Source organism: Monosiga brevicollis, genomic scaffold (assembly GCF_000002865.3).
Source record: "Monosiga brevicollis MX1 MONBRscaffold_23 genomic scaffold, whole genome shotgun sequence".
NCBI classification, from domain to species: Eukaryota; class Choanoflagellata; order Craspedida; family Salpingoecidae; genus Monosiga; species Monosiga brevicollis.
The window spans coordinates 234,614-253,703 of record NW_001865060.1 but is presented as its reverse complement, the minus strand read 5'-3'; the positions used below and the strand labels follow the sequence as shown (position 1 = coordinate 253,703).

Sequence of the window (19,090 nt, the reverse complement as noted above, 5' to 3'; positions counted from 1 at the left end):
CCATGATGAACAGCGATGACGACGATAGCGATGACGACGATAGCGATGTCGACGATAGCGTTGACGACGATAGCGATGTCGACGATAGCGTTGACGACTATGATGAGTTTGCGCCCTTTTGCCCTATCGATCCTCCCCATCAGGAACACTCGCCCAACGGCGGCGAAGGAGCTGATTCGGCTGCGCAGACCCTGGTGCAGCCTTTGGCGCGTGAAGAGCTCGAGGCAGGAGAAGACTCTGCCAATAATTTTTTTGCCGCCCTCTCAGCCAGTACCACCCAGACTGCTGTGGCCGTGCCGGAACCGCCGGCCGCTGGGACAACCTCCAACCTTGCCCTCGCCACTTTTACCTCCACTGCACCTGCCTCAGTCAACCCTGTTCCAGTCGCCTCTGCTTCAGTCGTCCCTCCCTCAGACATTGCCGCTTCAATCGCGTCATCCACCGATGCCCGCGTGACCTTGCTGCAAACCAACACCAACGCCTTCAACTGTCCAGATGCTGATGCCATAGCAAAGACGCCCAATCCCGACTTGACTACCAATCTAAGCAGCGGTCTTTTGCTCGGTCCCACGGAAACGCACCACGCGCAGAACACCAAGCGTCAAAGCCCCTTGAGTCGCACGGCGGCAAGGCAGCGCAAAAAACAGGAGCTCTTGAGCCGTGTGCCTTTTGGAGGCGATGTCAGCCACTTGGTACGTCTTCCCGGTCTCTGCGTAGCTCCGTGCGATCACGACGAGTATCTGAGAGAATCGTGCGCTTCATTCTCATTTGTACTTCCATCTTCGTTGGCTCTACTCTCATCTGTATTCCTCGTCTTCATCATTGCATTCAGGTGACAAGTCCACCGTGCACCACGCCGTCTACGGCGGCATCAGAGACATCACATGCAAGTACCGAGGCGCGAACACGAGAAGCCTCAAGCGCCGCTGCGGACCGTAGCCCTTCCCCATCAATCGTCCAAACTCGGTCTCCACGTCGAACACACCTTGCACGAGTGGCGCAGTGGCAACCACATCCCAAGAAGAGAAAATCGTCTAAGTCCACCCAATAAGGAAACAGCTTGCTTACTAAGTGTTTGGAAAAAAAATCGTCCCGGGCGTTTGTCAATCGAAATAAACCTTGAATGACCATTGATCAATCAGAACTTGTCTTGTCCATCTGCCTCTACCCACCAAGTTGTCTCATTGCTTCGCTGACTCGTCTTATGGCGCTGCCATTTGACATACCAATCGGAGCCATGTAGCCCTAGAGAATCAAAACTAAGTTAGTTTTGTAAGGAAAAGAAATGGGATTTATTTCAGAATAACTAATTTTCTGGTCTTTGGGCTGCTACGGCATCCACAGGAAGCGTATGAACACAAGAGCACCCTCGTTTGATCCACAAAAATTTAGCGCTTCTGCTGTGCTTGATTTGAAACGTACTTCACACAGAATGGCCGAGCACGACCCGAAATACTGACTGCCAATTAATCGCACCTGCCTCAATCCCAAGAGCAATATGTTGTTACAAAAAGGGAATACATATGTTACTTTCAAGGAGGTGACCGAACTATCCCGCTGAACAACATATTAAGGTACATTCATGATTTCTTTTTTATCTGACATTCGAGAAGTGTGCGGTATGGGGGTGATATCACTTTCCGAAGCTTCGACGCATTCAAGCAGTGGTACGTTCTCTGAATTTGTGACCCACGTTCATGTCGTCTCTGCCATGGCTTGAAGTTTACTCGTGAACCTTCCTGTATTTTGATCGATTCTCTGCCTCCACACCCACTTCTTGACGTCTTCTCTGCGCTCTTGATCGGCGCGATCTCGCTGCATTTGATCGAGAGAGCGAAAAAGCGAGAGAGCGAGAGCGAGAGGTACGGTACCATCGCCGGTCCTCGCCGGACACGACCCCCTGGTCATCTTGGGGTGTGCGTTCGTGGTCGTGCTTGAAGAACAGGGTGACGCTCAGCTTGAGGGCTTTGCCAGCCCCTCTGGGCATATGCTTTAGCCGCTGTGGTGATAATGTGTGGTCGTTGCGTATCGGTTTGCAGGTGTTGGGCTGTCAAGTTTTGGATGCAATACCATGTACATGTAAATCTCGAACAGAAGGTCATGGGCCGATATGCCGGACCAATAGCGTAACGTCGTTGCGCGCGCGTTTCTCCGCTGCCGTGATCTGAGCTCGAGGGGCTGCGCCCGCGGCGCTTCGCCGCTGCAACGTGACCTTTACCTCACCTCGGGTCCCACCAAGCAAGGCAACATGCGATCATCGCCGGAGCCGCCCCGCTGCCGCGCGAGCCGGCCTCGTGGATGGTGCTTTTGGCTGCTACTGCTCGCGTACCAGCTATGGTACATGTCCTTGCCAATCAAAGCGGCGACCGCAAATCCCGTCCGCAGTGTATACCGCCTCGCAGCTCACGAAGCCGTGAACATTTCCGATGGCGAGGGCAACTACCAACCTCAAACTGAGCGCGAATATCTCTTTCAGGGTGCGCCCACCCTCCCCACCATCTGCGCCCGTAGACCGTGTATCAGTTTTTGCCTTCATTCTGTGCTTACACGCATCGCCGCCACCTGTTTATCCCACCTGACAGCGGCCGAGCCCGGTGTCCAGCTCATTCTCACCTTTAGGGATCTGGCCACGGAATGTCAGTATGATTACTTTTTTGTGTATGATGGCGGCAGCTACAACGCCACACTCCTCGCCGTCCTCTCTGGCGATGATCTTCCTCCGGAGCCTCTAACCGCAACATCGGGGCAGGTCAGCCACATGTCCCTTCCCTCTTGCTTTTGATTTCTTTTTTTTTATTTGCGTCGAATTCCGGTCCTAAGCCCGATCGGCTCGCTCATTCGCTCCGCCAATCCCTTTCCCTATAAACAGATGCTCCTCATGTTCTACAGCGACACCAACTATGTCCTGCGAGGCTACGATGGCATTGTGCAAGCCGTGCCGTGTGTTGATGTTTGTGCGCATGGCACTTGTATCGATGCCCAGTGCCGCTGTGCCCCGGGGTGGACCGGCCCCAATTGCGCCAAACTTGCTTGCCCATCCAACTGCAGGTGCGTCAAGCTATCCCACTCCTTCCGCATTTGCACCCATCTCTTATGACCTGGATTCCATGCTTCATATGCTGACATACGCATCTGTGCTTTGATCCCTCTTCATCCTGCTGATCTTTCAGTGGGCATGGCTCCTGCTCAGAGCCTCACAACCGCTGTGTGTGCGAGCCCGGTTACGCGGGGGACGCGTGTGAGCAGCCTACCACCAGCGGTACTTGGTGGACCATTAGCCCTACGGATCCTGTCTTTGGTATGCGTCAACAAATGGCTTCTTGCTACACGCAGGTACGAACCCTTTGCCTTGACAGGCTCTTTGCCTCGACAGGCTCTTGCCCAACATCGGCCCACCAGCGCCCAGCTCACAAGATCGCGTCTGTTCTGTTCAGTCTGCGTGGTACGTCTTTGGAGGCTACAGTTTCGATACTGTGCACCGTGACTTGGTAGCCTTCGACTTTGAGGTGAGAATAGCCTTGCCTGTTTTCTCAGAAGACCTCCCACACACAGAGGCTGGCTCACTCTCTCCCGCCCTTGTTTCGGATGCTACGCACCGCAGACAGGCGTTTGGCAACTGCTGCATGGCGGTGGAAACATGGGCCCATCAGCGCGCCAGCTAGCCACGCTTGTGGCGCTGGACAACGAGCAACTCCTCCTTTACGGGGGTGTTTACAGCGGCCAAGTTCTGGCAGACCTCTGGTCCTTTGATCTACTCACCTCAAGCTGGACTCAGCTGGACCCGCAGCTGGACTGCACCAGCTTTTGTCTTGCCAACACAGACGCACACCGTGCGAGTCAAACATTGACGTTGATGGCTTGCCCCCACGCCCCTGCCAATTGCTCTCTTCCGCCACTCGCCGGTCACAGCGCCGTCATGGCAGAAGACAGCATGTACTTGATCGGCGGACGGAGTGAGACAGATGCATTTGAGTCTCGTCAATTTCGATACGATGCCGTTCTTAATTTATGGCAAGCACTGCCACCGGCCCGACACGTGTTTACAGAAGCAGTTGGGCACACGAGTGTTTACCACCCAGCGACGCGCGCCATCTATTCCTTTGGTGGAGTGCGACCTTATCATGCGCAGTATGGTGATGCTGTGGATGACCTGGACATCTTTTTCGTGGATACGCAAGAGTGGATCGAAGCTCCGAGACGAGCGGACGCGGTCTGGCCCTCCACGCTTGCCTTCCATGCTGCCCTTCTCATCGACGACGACACCATGGTCATGTATGGGGGTTTCAATAATCTCCATTACGAAGAGGAAGTGTGTCACGGGTATGCAACTTGGGTCTATCACTTTTCATGTGGGGCTTGGTCCCCCGCTGGCGGTAATATCGGTCAAGGTGAGATGCACACGACCTTCAGGCGTTGACATTCCTTGCTCATCCTACGCTACGGCACATTTATCACCCTTCATCCCTGTCCATTGATATCTCCCTCTTTGCAGTCAATCGATCCCGAGTGCCACGAGGGCGAGCGGGTCTGGCGATGGCTGCTCACAACGGATCGCTCTACGTGGCGGGTGGGTACAACGGTCCCGTCTTGGGCGATGTCATCATGTACAGCCCGGTGTCCAACTGGTGTGAGACACATGAAGGCAGTGACACCTGCCTGAGTCAGTCTGCATGTGGCTTTTGCATAGCAACCACTCAATGTATGTGAATCATGCCAACCACCATCTTGCTGCCAGAGGCACTGCTGTTCTGTTTTCCCGCATTGCTTACTTCACGTTGTTTTGTCATTGGCTGCGACTATCAACGCCACGCCCCCCTCGTGTGAATTTTGTAGCGGAACTCCTTGATTTCATCTATTATCCAAACACGCAGTTAACATACCCAGCTCACTTCAATCAGTTGTCCATGGCAAACCTTTTCAAGGCTCTTGTGCTCGACACCCACGTGGTTGCCGACGCCGCCAGCTGCGCCGCCATTTGCTTGGCTCGATCGGACTGCCGAGGCTTTGATTTGCAAGTGATTATCGCAACGGCCAACTATGGCTGCCGCACCCTATCTCAGCCACGCCAATGCCTTCCTTTCCTTGGTGCTGATGTGCTACCCGTGAATTCCTCCCTGGTTGCCAACGCCTCGAATGCGGGCACGTACTTTTTGCCCAGCCCCATCAACGGCAGCACAAGCTGTCACATCGAGCCCACTCTCAACCAGGTTGTCCGGTTGCACTCGCGCTTGCCGTGGCCGTTTTCATGCATGCCTTCTCCATCGCGCTTGTTCCTGTCACTCACGGCCCCATCGCCTGTCCTCGGGTTTGGTACTTGATGCAATGTAGCTTTGTGGTAACGACTGCGGCTTGAACGCCACCTGCATTGCCTGGAATGTCTCAAACGCGAGTCCCACATGCCGCTGCAATCCGAGTCATCAGCTCAATCAAGGCGTGTGCGATGACGTCTGTCACGCATACAGCAATAACACACAGTGCACAGATCGCGACACGTGTTTCGATGGCCTCTGGCTCTACAACAGCCCCAGCGACGCCTCATCCGTCTGCGTGGCAAGTCACGAGTGTGACAAGCTGGGTGGCATTCGTACACTATCGCAGCAGGGGCAGCGCGTTTGCCGCAGGCAAGCGTCGAGCCGTTCTCGGCGCTCCAGTTCATTTCTTGAGGAACCCATGTGTTTTGCGGATCAAGCTGCGGCAGGCACCTACTTTCGCCAGCTTGCTTCATTCAACGCCAACATTCTCAGCACCCTGCCTGCCACGGCCTTTTCACAGTCCTCTACATCCGGGTTGGCGGTAGCAGGGCATGCGGCTGTTGACATCGAGCCTAGCCTTGGTCAAGATCAGGCATGTGCCGTCACCCAACCAGAGCCCACCCCAAGCTGGCAGGTCATCTTCAATTTTCCCCTTGCAGTGGGTGAAATCCATCTGTACGGTGCAGCTGCTTTGCCCGCACTCAACATCACTGTGTACCTGCAGTCCAACAACACCGCGTTGCCTTGCGCTGACGTCACCTTGACGTCAGCTGGCACGGTGGCCAGCTGCTCGGGTCTGGTTGGGGACTTGCTAGTGGTGCGCGCACGCCCCGCACCTGCTGCACAGTTGCAGCAACTTGGTTTATGCTACGTGGCTGCGTTTGTGGCCGAGACCGCACAGTCCAACATGAGCCGTGCATGCGGAGGCCCAGGGCACGGTGAATTTGTGGCCGGCTCGTGCGATTCCCCCTGCGAGCTTATTACCGACTGCCGTGCGTGCGCTGCAAGTACTAGCTGTGGGTGGTGCGCCAGCACTGGTACTTGCCTGGACGTCTCGCTCGAGGCTGAAAGCGATTGTGCTTCAACCTCAATGGCAACTGATCCAGCTGCTTGCAGCCTCACCAAGGCGACCACGGGCGTTGTACGCCGCCTTTACGACTTTTACGGCAGCCTTACCCTCTCAACCTTTGAGCAATGTTATGATTTGGAGCATGCATTTCCCCGTGACGTTGAATTGGCCGATACTTTGTCCTCGCCCACGTCGGGTCGCACACCTTACGGCGAAGAAATGATTGCGTACCTTACGCCAACACACTCCGCCAACTACACCTTCTTTCTTCGCAATCGCCAAGGCTTGGCAGCCAACCTATTTCTGGCTTTTGACACTTCGCGCGGCTCCACTGACGCGATGCCCAACTTGGAGCGCATCGTCTCTCTCCCCGCCCTCTCACCGGTTCCGCAGCTCTCATGGACTGTCAGTTCTAGGCAGCGGTCTGCTTCGATTCCTTTAGAAGCTGGGCGTCGCTACCTTGTTCGCACCCTTGCTGTGGCTTCGTACGCGTCATACTACGGACAACATCAACTGCTGGTGGCTTGGTCCACCGGCACCAGTCCTGACGCCTTTGCCAACATCTCAGACGCCGACGTCATCCCGCCCGCTCTTTTAACTCCCTTCGCGCCCACCAATTGCAGCGACTTTGATTCTTGCCGAGGTTGCCTCTCCACAAGCAGCTGCACGTGGTGCAACGGGCTCTGTGTGGCTTCAACCGACCTTCTGCACGACTCGGTTGACTCCTGCGAGGCGCATATTAGCAGCTTTGACAATTGCCCCGATTGCTCAGACTTCACGGAATGCACCGATTGTCTCGACCAGGCGCACTGTGAATATGCCAGTTACTACTGCCGCCACACGACGCCGTACGTGGCGACCCGAGAGGTGGCTGAGTGCCCGTCTCCTTGCTATCAGCAGAACGACTGTGCATCTTGTGCTGCGCTCGTAGAGTGTGGATGGTGCGCGACAACGCAAAGCTGCTTTCCCTTTCACGCCTACCTCTCTGAATATCCCAGTGGGGGCTGTTTGGACTGGCAGACGGACGCGAGTCGGTGCTCTGTGTGCGAAGCAATGGATGACTGCTACACCTGCACAACTGCATTTGAGTGTGGCTGGGCATACAACGCTTCGTCGCCCCACCTGGGCCGCTGCGTTGTGGGAGATTTCGGCGGTCCCCGAGCCCTGGCCACGGGTGAAGAGGGCGGTCTCTCAGACCGAACTCTGTGGGCCTACGACGTTTGTCCCCAAGTTGACGAGTGCAGTCTGGGTTTGGACAATTGCAATGTGACTTTCGAAGCGTGCGTTGATGTGAACGGCACCTTTCCCAACTCCTTTCGATGTGAATGTGCGGATGGCTACCGCCCCACCTCGTCCACCACCGTACCCTGTTTGCCCGACTGCCCAGCGGGTTGTGTGCATGGAGCTTGTGTGGCACCCAATGTGTGTGCATGCGCATCCGAATGGACCGGCCCCACCTGTGAGGGTTGCATATTGCAATCCAGTGGTGCTCACCCGTGCGGTGTCAATGCCAGCTGTGCCCCTGCTGGCTGGATCGAACCACCCGAGGGCTATGTTAATGCTACAAACCGAACAGACGGCACCGATCCCTCCCATCCGCTTGTTTGTCGCTGCAACGAAGGCTATGCTGGTGTGCCAGACCAGAGCTGTGCACCGGTTTGCGAGACTTTGGGTTGCGTACACGGGGAATGCGTGGCGCCCGACGTGTGCCGCTGCGTTGACGGGTTTGCGGGCGGTAATTGCACAAGCTGTGACACCACACACCCTGATTATGACTGGTAAGTGTCATGAAGCCCCAGAAAGATGCCGTCCTAGTGGTGTGTCTATGGCGCTCGTGTTTTACTCACCGTTTGACCACTCGCTTGTTTTGGGGCACAGCTCCCCGTACGCCACGTGTCAGCGTCTGCCCCACCCTTACAGCGGCGTTTTTCTCTTCAATTGTACTTGTCGCTCTGGGTTTGAGGGAGATGGCCACACCTGTGTGCCCGTGTGCTTCCCTGAATGTCATGCTGAGCATGGTCGCTGCATCTCGCCGAATGTGTGTGCTTGCGAGGCCGGCTGGATGGGCGCTGCATGTCGTGAGTGTGATCCAGATCACAGTCCATGCGGGCAAGATGCCGAGTGCGTGGCATCGCTCGCCTCCGGCGGGCAACTGGCTTGCACGTGTGCACCCGGGTACCAAGGCGATCCCATGGAGCGCTGTGAACCTATTTGCGCCGAGGGTTGTGTCTTTGGCACCTGCGTGGCGCCCAACGAGTGCTCCTGCTTTGATGGTTTTGGTGGCGCGCAGTGTGACTTGTGCAACCCCAACATGGTGGACGTGTGCCAAGAGAATGCCGCTTGTGAGATGATGCCAGCTCAACCAGGTTTACCTGGTAATGAGACGCGCTACCAGTGCGTTTGTGCTCAGGGATACGAAGAAGAGGGTGCCGGGGCAAACCTCACCTGTATGCCTACGTGTCCGGATGGCTGCGATCACGGCCAGTGCCAGGCGGTCAACACGTGTGTGTGTGCTGCAGGCTTTGCCAACTCCGCCTGGACCAACTGCAGCGAGTGCGCCGAGGTGGAGCTGGTTGACTTTGCAGACGACGGATCTGGTTCAGCCCTGTGCACCCCCCATGCATCCTGCACAGATCAAGATGGTCTCGTGTTGTGTCGCTGCCGTCAGGGCTATCGCCCTCTTGGTTCTCTTTCGCACGCCAAACTGAGCGCAAGCATACCTTTGGGCTATGCTGGTAACGAGACCGATGACGATCCTGTGCTGGTTGGATTTGAGGGCTGCCTGCCGGTGTGCACTATGCCCTGTGCAAATGGCGGTACCTGTGTGGCAGCAGACACATGCAACTGCACTGAGGAGTGGGGAGGCTCCGCCTGCACCGAGTGTCCAGAGACCAACGCGTGTGCTGCTGCGCATGCGCAATGTACCAAGTTGGATGCCGCAACGCGGGACGCCCTGTTTGATACCCCAGCCAAGCAAGCGGCGGGCATGGTGCGCACCGAAAATGAGACAGCGATATGGCTTGGGAGCTATTTGTGTCAGTGTGAGGCAGGGTACGCTGGCGATGGGACCTCTTGCACACCCGTTTGCCCTCTAGCCTGCGTGCACGGTAATTGCACTGCGCCAGGTGCTTGCACGTGCGATGAGTCACTTTATGTGCCGGGGGTACCGGCCTGGTCCGGCCCTCAGTGTACCGAGTGCGTCGAGGGCACGCACGACTGTCACCCCAATGCCAGTTGTACCTCGGATGCGGCGGCGAGCCGGGCTTGTGTCTGCGACGAGGGCTTCACTGGAAACGGGTCCTTTTGTAGCCCCATCTGCTCTGCTGGCTGTGTTTTTGGTACCTGCGAGCACGCCGTGCGGCCGGGCGGGTATGGTGTTTGTGTCTGCGACGCCGGTTTTGACGGTCAAAACTGCAGCACGTGCATTCAAGGTCAGCACGGCTGTGCCGCCAATGCCTCCTGTGCCACGCGAAACGGCCAGCTTCAATGCGTGTGTGATGAAGGCTACCAGGGTGATGGCTACACTTGTGCCCCGATCTGTACGCTACCGTGCGTCAACGGGGGTAGCTGCGTGGCGCCCGACGAATGCCAATGTGCGCTTGGCTACACTGGGGCGCTGTGCGAGCTCGAGTGTGGGTGCAATAAACACGCCACTTGTACGGACGGACCCGGACTTTGCGACGCCTGTCAAGAACACACGACGGGAGCATTGTGTGAGCGCTGTGCTGAGGGTTACTACGGCAACGCGACCAACGGAGGCGCGTGTCAACCGTGCCCTTGTAATGGCCACGGCTCCTGTGATCCGCAGACGGGCACCTGCAGTTGTGATGCAGTGACAGAGGGGCCGACCTGTAACGTTTGCCGCCCGGGCCTGTATGGCAATCCGTTGAACGGTGGGCCGTGCATGGCATACTGCAGTGAAGGGCGGAATCGCATCGCGCTGACCCTGTCCTCTGGCTATTTGGGGTCGGGTCCGGGTTCCACTTGTCCCAACGGCTTGGGTGCTCCGGACTGCTACGAGATTGATCACTCCTGTATCACGGTGCTCGTGGCACCTAACCCGGAGCTGACCATTGTTCTGGAGATGGTGTCCTTCCAGACCGAGTGTCATTTTGATTTGCTGCGCGTATTTGAAGGTCCTTCTCTCCGCTCTCCGCAGCTGGGAACGTTGTCTGGGTTGTCTTTGCCGCCCACCCTGCGGGCACGCGGTAATATGACCCTGCACTGGTGGTCCGACGAATTGTACGCAATGCAAGGCTATGTGGCACGTTATTCGGTGCAAAACTGCTCCGACTTTTGTGCTCATGGCCGCTGTGTGGCCGGTGCTTGCCTTTGCGATGCGGGGTTTACCGGCTACGACTGCAGCGAGCCGCGTTGCTCCCCAGCGTGTGATGCGACGCGGGGCTCGTGCAATCCCAATACTGGACACTGTCTGTGCTTGCCTGGACGCCATGGCACAGATTGCCAACTGAACTCGGCCGTGGGCGGTTGGACCGAGCGCACGGGCGTCCTAGAGCATGGTCTGGCGGGACACTCGCTGACATATGACGCGACACGGGACATTTTGCTGCTTGTTGGAGGCCGTACAGGTGAAGGATCGGCACTAGGGTTCCGGGGCAAATTTGGTCAGGGTACCGTCAAAGCTCAAGTTCTGGAAGTGACCCCAGAAAGCATGGCCCTGACGGTGCGTGCTCGCCTTGAGGGCACAGCAACCAGTCCAAGTCCCCGTTACCGCCACGCTGCTGCTCTCTTAAACAACACGCTGTGGGTGTTTGGTGGCTTGAACGACCAACATCAACTGAATGACGAGCTTTGGCGACTTGATCTACAGTCTTGGACCTGGTCCCCTGTCGTACCCGCCGCCAATACAACGTGGCCACCAGCGTGTGCAGGCCACCAGTTGATATCAGCTGAGGGCCGCCTGTACTTGATTGGAGGGCGTGGCTATGAGGATGGCCTCTTGGATGTCTTTTATGTGTATGACCCCACGGAAGGCCTTTGGCAGGTGCGTGTGTTTGGCGAGCGCTGTGTCTTTGCCCCTCAAGACAGGACAGCCACTTGAGAGGCGCGGGCTTTTTCACCAATGTGGAATGCAGCTAACGTTGTAATGAATTGTCGTCTTACCCCGATAGGAAATGAGTCTGGAGGGTGCCTCACCGGCCGGGGCAATGCAGTCTGTTGTTGTTTTTGATGAGGCACGGCGGCGCATCCTACTCCACGGTGGTCGAGGTCAAGTCCGTATGACAAACGGCATCTTCAATCAGGCCGCGTACTTTCAATATGGCAAGGTACAATCACAGCAGCTCCGCGCCATTTCCACTCCCACTTTAGATGCAACTCGTGGCCGCTTATCATCCTCTTGTGCCCGCGCACGGTTTGACGCAGATGGGCACTCGGAGTCGACTTTGGGCTTTTCAACTGGCCACAGAAACATGGATAGCCCTGCCCGCCGCGCCCACCTCAGCGGCCAACACCCCGAGTCGATTTGCACACGTGGGTGGCATTCTCAATCATCATTTGGTATGTTCTTTAAAAAAAAAAAAAATTAAAAAGCGCAGGATGATTCCCCACTCCATGCTGTCTCAAAGATTGTGCGTCTTGAACTGTTTTGTTTTTCTCCCTCTCTCGTTTTCTCTCAACTGTTTGTCTTTCTGCGCTGTTTAGGTCCTGGCCTCAGGCTCAGCGTACGACGAGGCAGAACCTTTGAACTGCTATGAGTCAGAGGTGTTTGTCTACGACTTGGCTTGTGAGAGCTGGCTGAGCAAGGGTGCCGCGGCTGCCCTTGGCTATTCTTCGCCCGCTCCCATGCCCGGTTACACAGAGAGTGCCGCGGCTGTTCGATGGCACGCGGATAAGGCCCAGCTCTTAGCCATTGGTGGCTTTGATGGTGTGTTGAGCCGCAATGCCTATGTACTACAGCGACCGCGACCTGAGGGCTGCGCCCCTACCAATGCAAGCTGCGGTGCCCCGGCAGCAAGTGCCTGCCCGGCTCTGCCACCATGCTCCTCTCACACCGACTGTGAGATGTGCGCGTCTGATGACCGCTGCAAGTGGGCCTTCCACCAGTCACAAGATTTTGCCGGTTTGCTGGGTACTTGTTTCCAAGAGGATGACGATTTCTTGAGTAACGACGTCGTCATCCGCGAGCAGGGCTTGTGTAATCTTTGTGGTAACCGAGCCCAGTGCAGCTCCTGTGCTGGTCTTGCTGACCCAGGACACCCCGGTGCGTGGTATCACGGCGTCGTCACATACTTTTCCTTCACTGAACGTGCTTCCTTTGCTTCTGTGTTTTTAATGTTTCCTTTTTCCTTTTGAAATGGCTTTCGGCTCTTCTACCCTGTTGTCTCTCTGCCGTCACTGTCTCTGCCTCTGTCCTTCCTGACTCGTACTGCCTGCCCTGCCTCTATTACAGGTGCGGGCGGTACGCCTGGCCGGTGCGGCTGGTACGAAAACCCACCCTTCCAGTACGTGAATCGCCCCGCTGCTAAGTTGCGCTCTGCAGAGGCCTTTGGGACATTCTTCTCACACCTCTCTTGCTTCCGGAAAGGCACCACTTTTGCTTGAGCCCCGCATCGCCAGTCACTGTCATTCGCAACATCAAGTATTCGCCTGCCACCTGCCCGGCTTCGTGCTCAGAGCAGCACGACTGTGCATCCTGCTCAGACATTGATGGTTGCTCCTGGTGTGAAGACTTGCAAGAGTGCTTCGACACCAGCAATTACATTGCCGATACAGGCTTGGGCGAATGTCTGCATCAGGCCACCTCCAGCACCTGCCCGGCTGGCTGTGCCGTGCATCGAACGTGTGCCAGCTGTCTGAGCGATGCTGCATGTGGCTGGTGCTTGGACACCGTGTCCCAAACAGGGCTCTGCGTGGCTGGAGACGCCGCGGGTGCAAACAACGGCACGTGTGTGGACCATCTTGATGTTGCAGGGGTTGCAGTGTCGCGCCTGTGGTTGCAACCGAGCCCTGTGTCCTCAAACACCGGCCCGACCAATGGCCCGGCTTTTTCTGACTTGGGCACTGCTTCTGCTGACAATTTTACATGGCACTATTTTGCATGCCCCCCCGTCACGGTGTGCGACGGGCTGTCAAATGCATGCTCGTCGGCAGCCTTGTGCAATGACCTCGACGTACCTGTCTTGCCCGGCATTGATCTTGGCCCGAGCTTCGAGTGCGTGTGTCGTGCGGGCTATTCGGGTGACGGCACGGTGTGCCAGCCACTTTGCGAGACGTATGGATGTGTGCCAGGCCAAGGCACTTGCACCGCACCCGACGTGTGCAGCTGTGCCTTGGGCTTCTCAGGTGTCAACTGCTCAAGTGATTGTCGCTGTAACGGGCACAGCGCCTGTGATGCCAATCTCGCATGCGGTGCGTGTCAGCACAATACTGAGGGTGTGCGATGCGAGCGGTGCCGGGACGGGTTTTTCGGCGATGCCACCGTCGGCCAGGATGACGACTGCACGCCGTGCTTGGACGTGTGCAACCAAAATACCAATGAGTGCTATTCGTCCATCGATGCAGCTCCTAATGGCATGGTGTGTCGCAACTGTGCGCCTAGCAGCCATGCCACGGGTCCTTACTGCCGCGACTGCTTGGCAGGCTACCAGCGACTCACCAGCTCCTTGTCCGGTATAAGCGTGTGTCGTGAATGCCCTTGTAATGGCCATTCTGACCGCTGCGATCCGGAAGGGGATGAGACCTCGTGTGAGTGTGACTCGAGCAGTCACGCCATGAACTCGGCTGCCGGTGCCTGCACAGTTTGTCGGCCCGGCTACGATGCCGCTTCCAATAAACTGGAGCTTGGTGAGCCGTGCTATCGGACCCTCACTACACACTCCACCTACAACACCGTCATGTCGCGCGCGTCCGTTTACCCCACCCTATTTGGATCCCTAAGCGCGGGCGCGTTTCGCCCAGGTGATGCGCAGGTAGGCTTGGACGTTGTTCTGCAGCTCGCCAGTGGCCGCGTCCAGGTCATTGTCAGCACTAACCCGACGTGGAAGTATTCCACGGGTGAGTCACCGTGTCGGGCGCCGGACTGTCTCGTCTACTCTTGTGGTGCGGATGGATGCACGCGCCTCGCTTCCGTGACGGCGGCCTTGGCCATGGGTCACCACGACCGAACCTATGAGAATGTCTCTGTCGCGCTTGGCGAGCCGGCCAGCCAGTATGCCAGCCCGCTCAACGCGACCATCAGCCTGCCATGTACGGAATTTGACTTTTATCACAAGAAGTTGTATTTTGCGCTGGTTCCCGAGACGCAAACATGCAGCAACGTCATGCACCTGGCACCAAGCACGACGCGCGACTTGCGGTGCGCACGGTGTGTGGACTGCGAACTTCCATGTAGTCCCGGCTACTTTCTGGATCCAGCCGAGCAGGGCGACTACCTGTGCCGACCATGTGCATGCAATGGGCACGGCGATTCGTGCAACGTCAAGACGGGTGGCAACTGTGGCGTGCAGAGTCAGGGCTGCCAGCAGACGGGCTTGGGCTGCCAGTGCGCACACAATACGCAGTCGGTTCCGGTCAATGGCCTCCCCGTGTACGCATACCAGTGCAACGCCTGTGTGGGATCATCACAGCTTCGAGACAACGTCTACCAGGGTACCCCAGAGAATGGACGCCGCTGTTATCGCGTGACGAGCGTGGAGAGCGTGGTGACGCCGACTCTATCTTCGGCAAGCACCGATGCCCGCTTTGAGTTTTATGCCTTTAGTACCACCAAGTACACCAACGTGGATTTGCGCTTGGCGGTACTGGTTTGGAGCGGGGAGGTGCGCGTTGTGGTGACCCTGGATACCTCACCAGTTGTCAACGACACGGTTTGGCTGTCCAATGCCGACAATCAATCGCGCCGTCGGCGCGCAGGGGAGGGGAATGGCTCGAGTGATGAATTGCTGCAGATCAACACCACGGCTGTGGTGGCAGACGCGCGTGTAACGGCGGGGCGCCGCCTGTTTTTGCTGCGGCACGAGGATTATGCCTTTTCTGATGCGTTTCGAGTCTTCGTGGTACTTGAGGCTGTGTCCGCACAGGCAGAGGTGATGATGTATAGCGAGCAAAACCTCACCTCGATTAACTTAGTGGTGTTTTTTGCCAACTTTTTCACCATTCTTTTTCTCTGTGTGGGACTCGGGGCCATTGCGTTTGTTGCGCGGCGGCGCTACCAGCAGTGGAGTTCGAACCGCGAGCAGCAGCTGGAGCTGGAGCAGATGTCTCGGCGACCATGGGGGCGTATTCGTTTAGTCCTGCGCGAGGACATTCCGCCCGACGTGATGCAGCGGTTGCTCTTTCGACCCCGGCCCATGCCTCGCGCGTTACGAACATGGTGCTTACCTACCCCAATCGCTGAGCAGCCTTTGGTTGACAGTACCATCGGAGGCATGGTGGCGACCTACATGGTCGAGCTACCAGGAGGCATGGTGCCCAGCCGCCTCACGCTGGGCGTTTCGCTTGTGGCTGCCCAAGCGCATACACGGCGTCGCCGCCGGGGCACTGGCGGCGGGCGGCATTCTAGCTCGGTCGCCACCTCAGCCCTGTAAACCAGCTTTGCGTGCTTTTGCATGGCCACCCAGGCCTTCATCTTGGCTGCAAGGGTGCGTTTGAGATTTTGATAATATTCTCAGTTTGTTCGTTTGTCTGTTTGCTTGTTTGTTCGAAAGTCTGTGCATTTTTTTGGTTGATTTTGGTTCGTTCTGATTGTGAAAAGAGAATCCTGCACGTTGCAACGCTGAGCGTTGCTCAGGGCCAAGCTGGCTCGAGGTCCTGTATTGGAGTGAAATAAGAAAAAGATGACGGTGATTCTTGTCACACGGTTCTTGACATGTGAATTCAAATTAAATGAATGGAAATACCTTGTTGGTTTACATGTACATGTTAAAATGTAATTATTTTTTTTTTTTTTCCACAAGTCGCGGCGCATGCGTGAATGCTGTCGATGGACGAGTAGGTTGGCTCAAGGAAGATGCAGTGGTGAATGAATGAATTACATGGGCCTGCATTTTTTTTTATTTCATTTCTTCGTTACATGTATGTACCTGGAAAACAACGGTTCAAGCTATCCAAGCCGGAGCAGGAAAGCAAAATGGGCAGTACGGCGTGTCTCAACGAAAGGAGCCCGTTTCGGCAACGCGGGCCGTGCCAGTCCGCATCTCCACGGGAGGTCCCCGTACCAAGTCGGGATTGAAGTGCGTGGGGCCGCCACGGCCAGGAAACCCGGTCAGAGGCATTTCACCCGGTGCGGCACGGGCTGGATCCACGGGGCGAGCTGTGGGCGCGGGTGTTGTGACTGCAACCCCAACAGGTGTGCTCTGACCAGAGCCAGCTTCAAACGGCAGCAGTGAGCCAAAAAAGAAGTGTTGGATCACGGGAAACTTGTGCAAAACTTCATCCTTGTACATTTTGAACAAGCCCTTGTAAACCTGCGGTGCAGCGCGGACCGAAGGTTGAGAGGCAAGGATGCGCGGGCGAGAATACACACCCACCTGCACAGACACACACCTTGGACCATGAGGCGGCACCACTCATGTCAAAGAGAAAGCGCGAGTGCTCATGGAAAGGACCTGTCTTTGTCTACAACCGATGCATGGGTGAAATGTGTGAGTGTCCCGCGCCGCAATCTCAGGCAGCCATGCCAAGGTGTAATGGTGGGAAAAACAGGACAGCTGGGGTCATGCTCCAACCCGGTGAATAAAGGCCAGCGCAGCAAAAAAAAGGTTGGCTTCGCCGTGTGCCTTGGCCGCCTTTTCATCCGGGATGGCCTTGGGCGTAACCATGTCGTCCTGGCCTACCAGTGGGCGGAAAGATGGTGGCCATTAGTACTTAGCGCGCAAAATCCGGGGCAGGTTTGAAGGGAGCGCAGCCAAGTCGTACCAACGAGTTGGGCAGCACCCCAATAATAGCACAGAAATTGAAAGTCATCAAGACCCCAAACGCCATGGCTGCCGGCAGGCTCAAGGTTGTATGTCGTCTGAATTCGTCGCACCAACGCCAAGTACCTACGAACAACAAGCACCGGATCAGGAAGGAGGAGGAACTTGATGGCACGACTTTCTGGCGATTGGATGAACAGAGGGCCTCGGGGCGAACCGATTAAAGGCAACGAGGCAGAGTCCTCGTCCATCCTGAGGCGTTACCACGCGAAGAAGCGCAAGGCAGCAGAGAAATGCGACGAAATTCAACTCGTGGCCTGGATGTGCACGCCAAAGTCAGCAGATGAGCTAGGAAGTATGTGGGCAACCAAGAAAAAAAGACGGATACACACCGCTGCCATAGTCGATGCGTGTGGCGTTGCCAAAGCTCTCCGACAAGTACAGAGAAAGCTCTTCAACGTGCCCCTGGTTGGCGGCGCCCACGATGGAATCTACCAACTCGGGCACAAGCTAACGACCAATCGAGTGTCACTGACACCACTACCCCAGATAACAGGCATCGACCGTGCTAGCAAAGAGAACAGCCCTGGGCGACTGAAGCATACCTCTTTCATCTTGGCGAACCAATCCTTAAAGGCGGGATTGCCGAAACGGGCTCGCTGCTCCGCCGGCGGCGTCTCGTCGATGAGGGCATTCAAGCGCTCAATGGCCTGCACAATGCGTTGGACAGCCTGATGCAGTTCCGTCAAGCAAAGGTCAAGCGGAACGAGAAAGAGGTCGGGACGTATTGGCAGAGGTGAGCGCACAGCTCGCAGGCAAGGAGCAACCGCCTAACCTCGGAGCCAGGCCCAACATCCTGGATAGTGCTGCCTTCAACATCGTGAGCCAGCGTCTGCACAAACGAAACCAGCTTCTTGTAAGCCGACGTCGACTTGAAGCGCTCGACGTCGTCGGGCGATGAAATCCGCTTCTCAGGCCTGTGAGTACACACGCACATGCATGAGCCTTCCACCGAGCGATGCCCCCCCTTGATATTGCTCAAAAATGTATCCCTTCTGCTCGTCGGCAAGCATCGCCACTGCCTGACTCTGCCCCAGGCGGCGCTGCCGTTTTTTTCGCGTGCGCGCGTCACTTACAACATTGCGGCGGCGGTCCAGGAGCAATGTAAGTAAAATACTTGCTCACTGATGGGCTGGTTTATCTGACAATACGTCTGGCTTGGAACAGCTGTTGCTTATGGAGCTTTGCAACGACAGGAGCGGGCAGCGTTCACTCCACTCATCAACCTCACAACGTAAAAGCAATAACGTAGATAGTTGCTGCATAAATCGTCACGAGCTGTCGCATAAAATCTGCATTAATATAAATACGTACTGCATAAACCATCACGCAGCTCGAACCTACCAAAGTCCTACTGGAGTTTGATCCTCGGCAAAAACGGCAGCGCCTCTCTCCAAGTTAAACGACGCCCGTGGTGGTCAGCGCGCGCGGCGTATCCCTTCTCCTGTATCCCTTCCCCACTTCCCCACTGCCAGTTACAGTTGCGTGGCCTGGCAATTAATTTTTCAGAGGGCACAGATGGCTGCGATGACGATGCAGTTGATTTACGAGCCACGTGCCACGGGTCTTGTTATGGAAAGTGCTGTTGAGATCAAACAAGACGGACGTGGGCTAACCCGCCCAGCGCTCCAAACGCCCCACCGACACACGACGAAGCAGCCACGTCTCGTCTGTTCAATGCACCATGCAATTACATGCACCACGCCTTAAAGGCCAAGACACGCACAGTTCGATCGCACCCGAGTCCAAGTGCGCATTTCGCTTTGATTTCACGCATGACATACGTATCGCAAACGTTGCCTGGTGGTTGCAAAGCGCCAAGCTCCTCTTGC

At 56.4% G+C, this 19,090-nt stretch overlaps 2 protein-coding genes across 2 annotated transcripts; one reads left to right on the top strand and one right to left on the bottom strand.

Annotated features, from left to right (window-relative positions):
* Nucleotides 1-2: 2 nt before the first annotated feature.
* MONBRDRAFT_38323 (uncharacterized protein) lies at nt 3-15,869 on the top strand (the record flags this gene model as incomplete). The annotated part of the gene is made up of 14 exons (XM_001748488.1): nt 3-692; nt 2,333-2,749; nt 2,870-3,048; nt 3,171-3,333; nt 3,435-3,506; nt 3,602-4,309; nt 4,493-4,567; nt 4,872-5,207; nt 5,329-8,099; nt 8,200-11,326; nt 11,454-11,609; nt 11,986-12,544; nt 12,734-12,785; nt 12,869-15,869. The coding sequence occupies 14 exons, from the start codon at nt 3-5 to the stop codon at nt 15,867-15,869; spliced, it is 12,306 nt and encodes a 4,101-aa protein (XP_001748540.1).
* A 467-nt stretch (nt 15,870-16,336) lies between these two features.
* On the bottom strand, nt 16,337-18,348 carry MONBRDRAFT_33707 (uncharacterized protein). Its single transcript, XM_001748419.1, has 9 exons — nt 18,335-18,348; nt 18,034-18,175; nt 17,804-17,929; nt 17,591-17,708; nt 17,416-17,515; nt 17,200-17,324; nt 17,010-17,113; nt 16,828-16,899; nt 16,337-16,748 (listed from the first exon to the last, which is right to left on the bottom strand). The coding sequence occupies exons 1-9, from the start codon at nt 18,337-18,339 to the stop codon at nt 16,431-16,433; spliced, it is 1,110 nt and encodes a 369-aa protein (XP_001748471.1). The 5' UTR covers nt 18,340-18,348; the 3' UTR covers nt 16,337-16,430.
* Nucleotides 18,349-19,090: the final 742 nt, after the last annotated feature.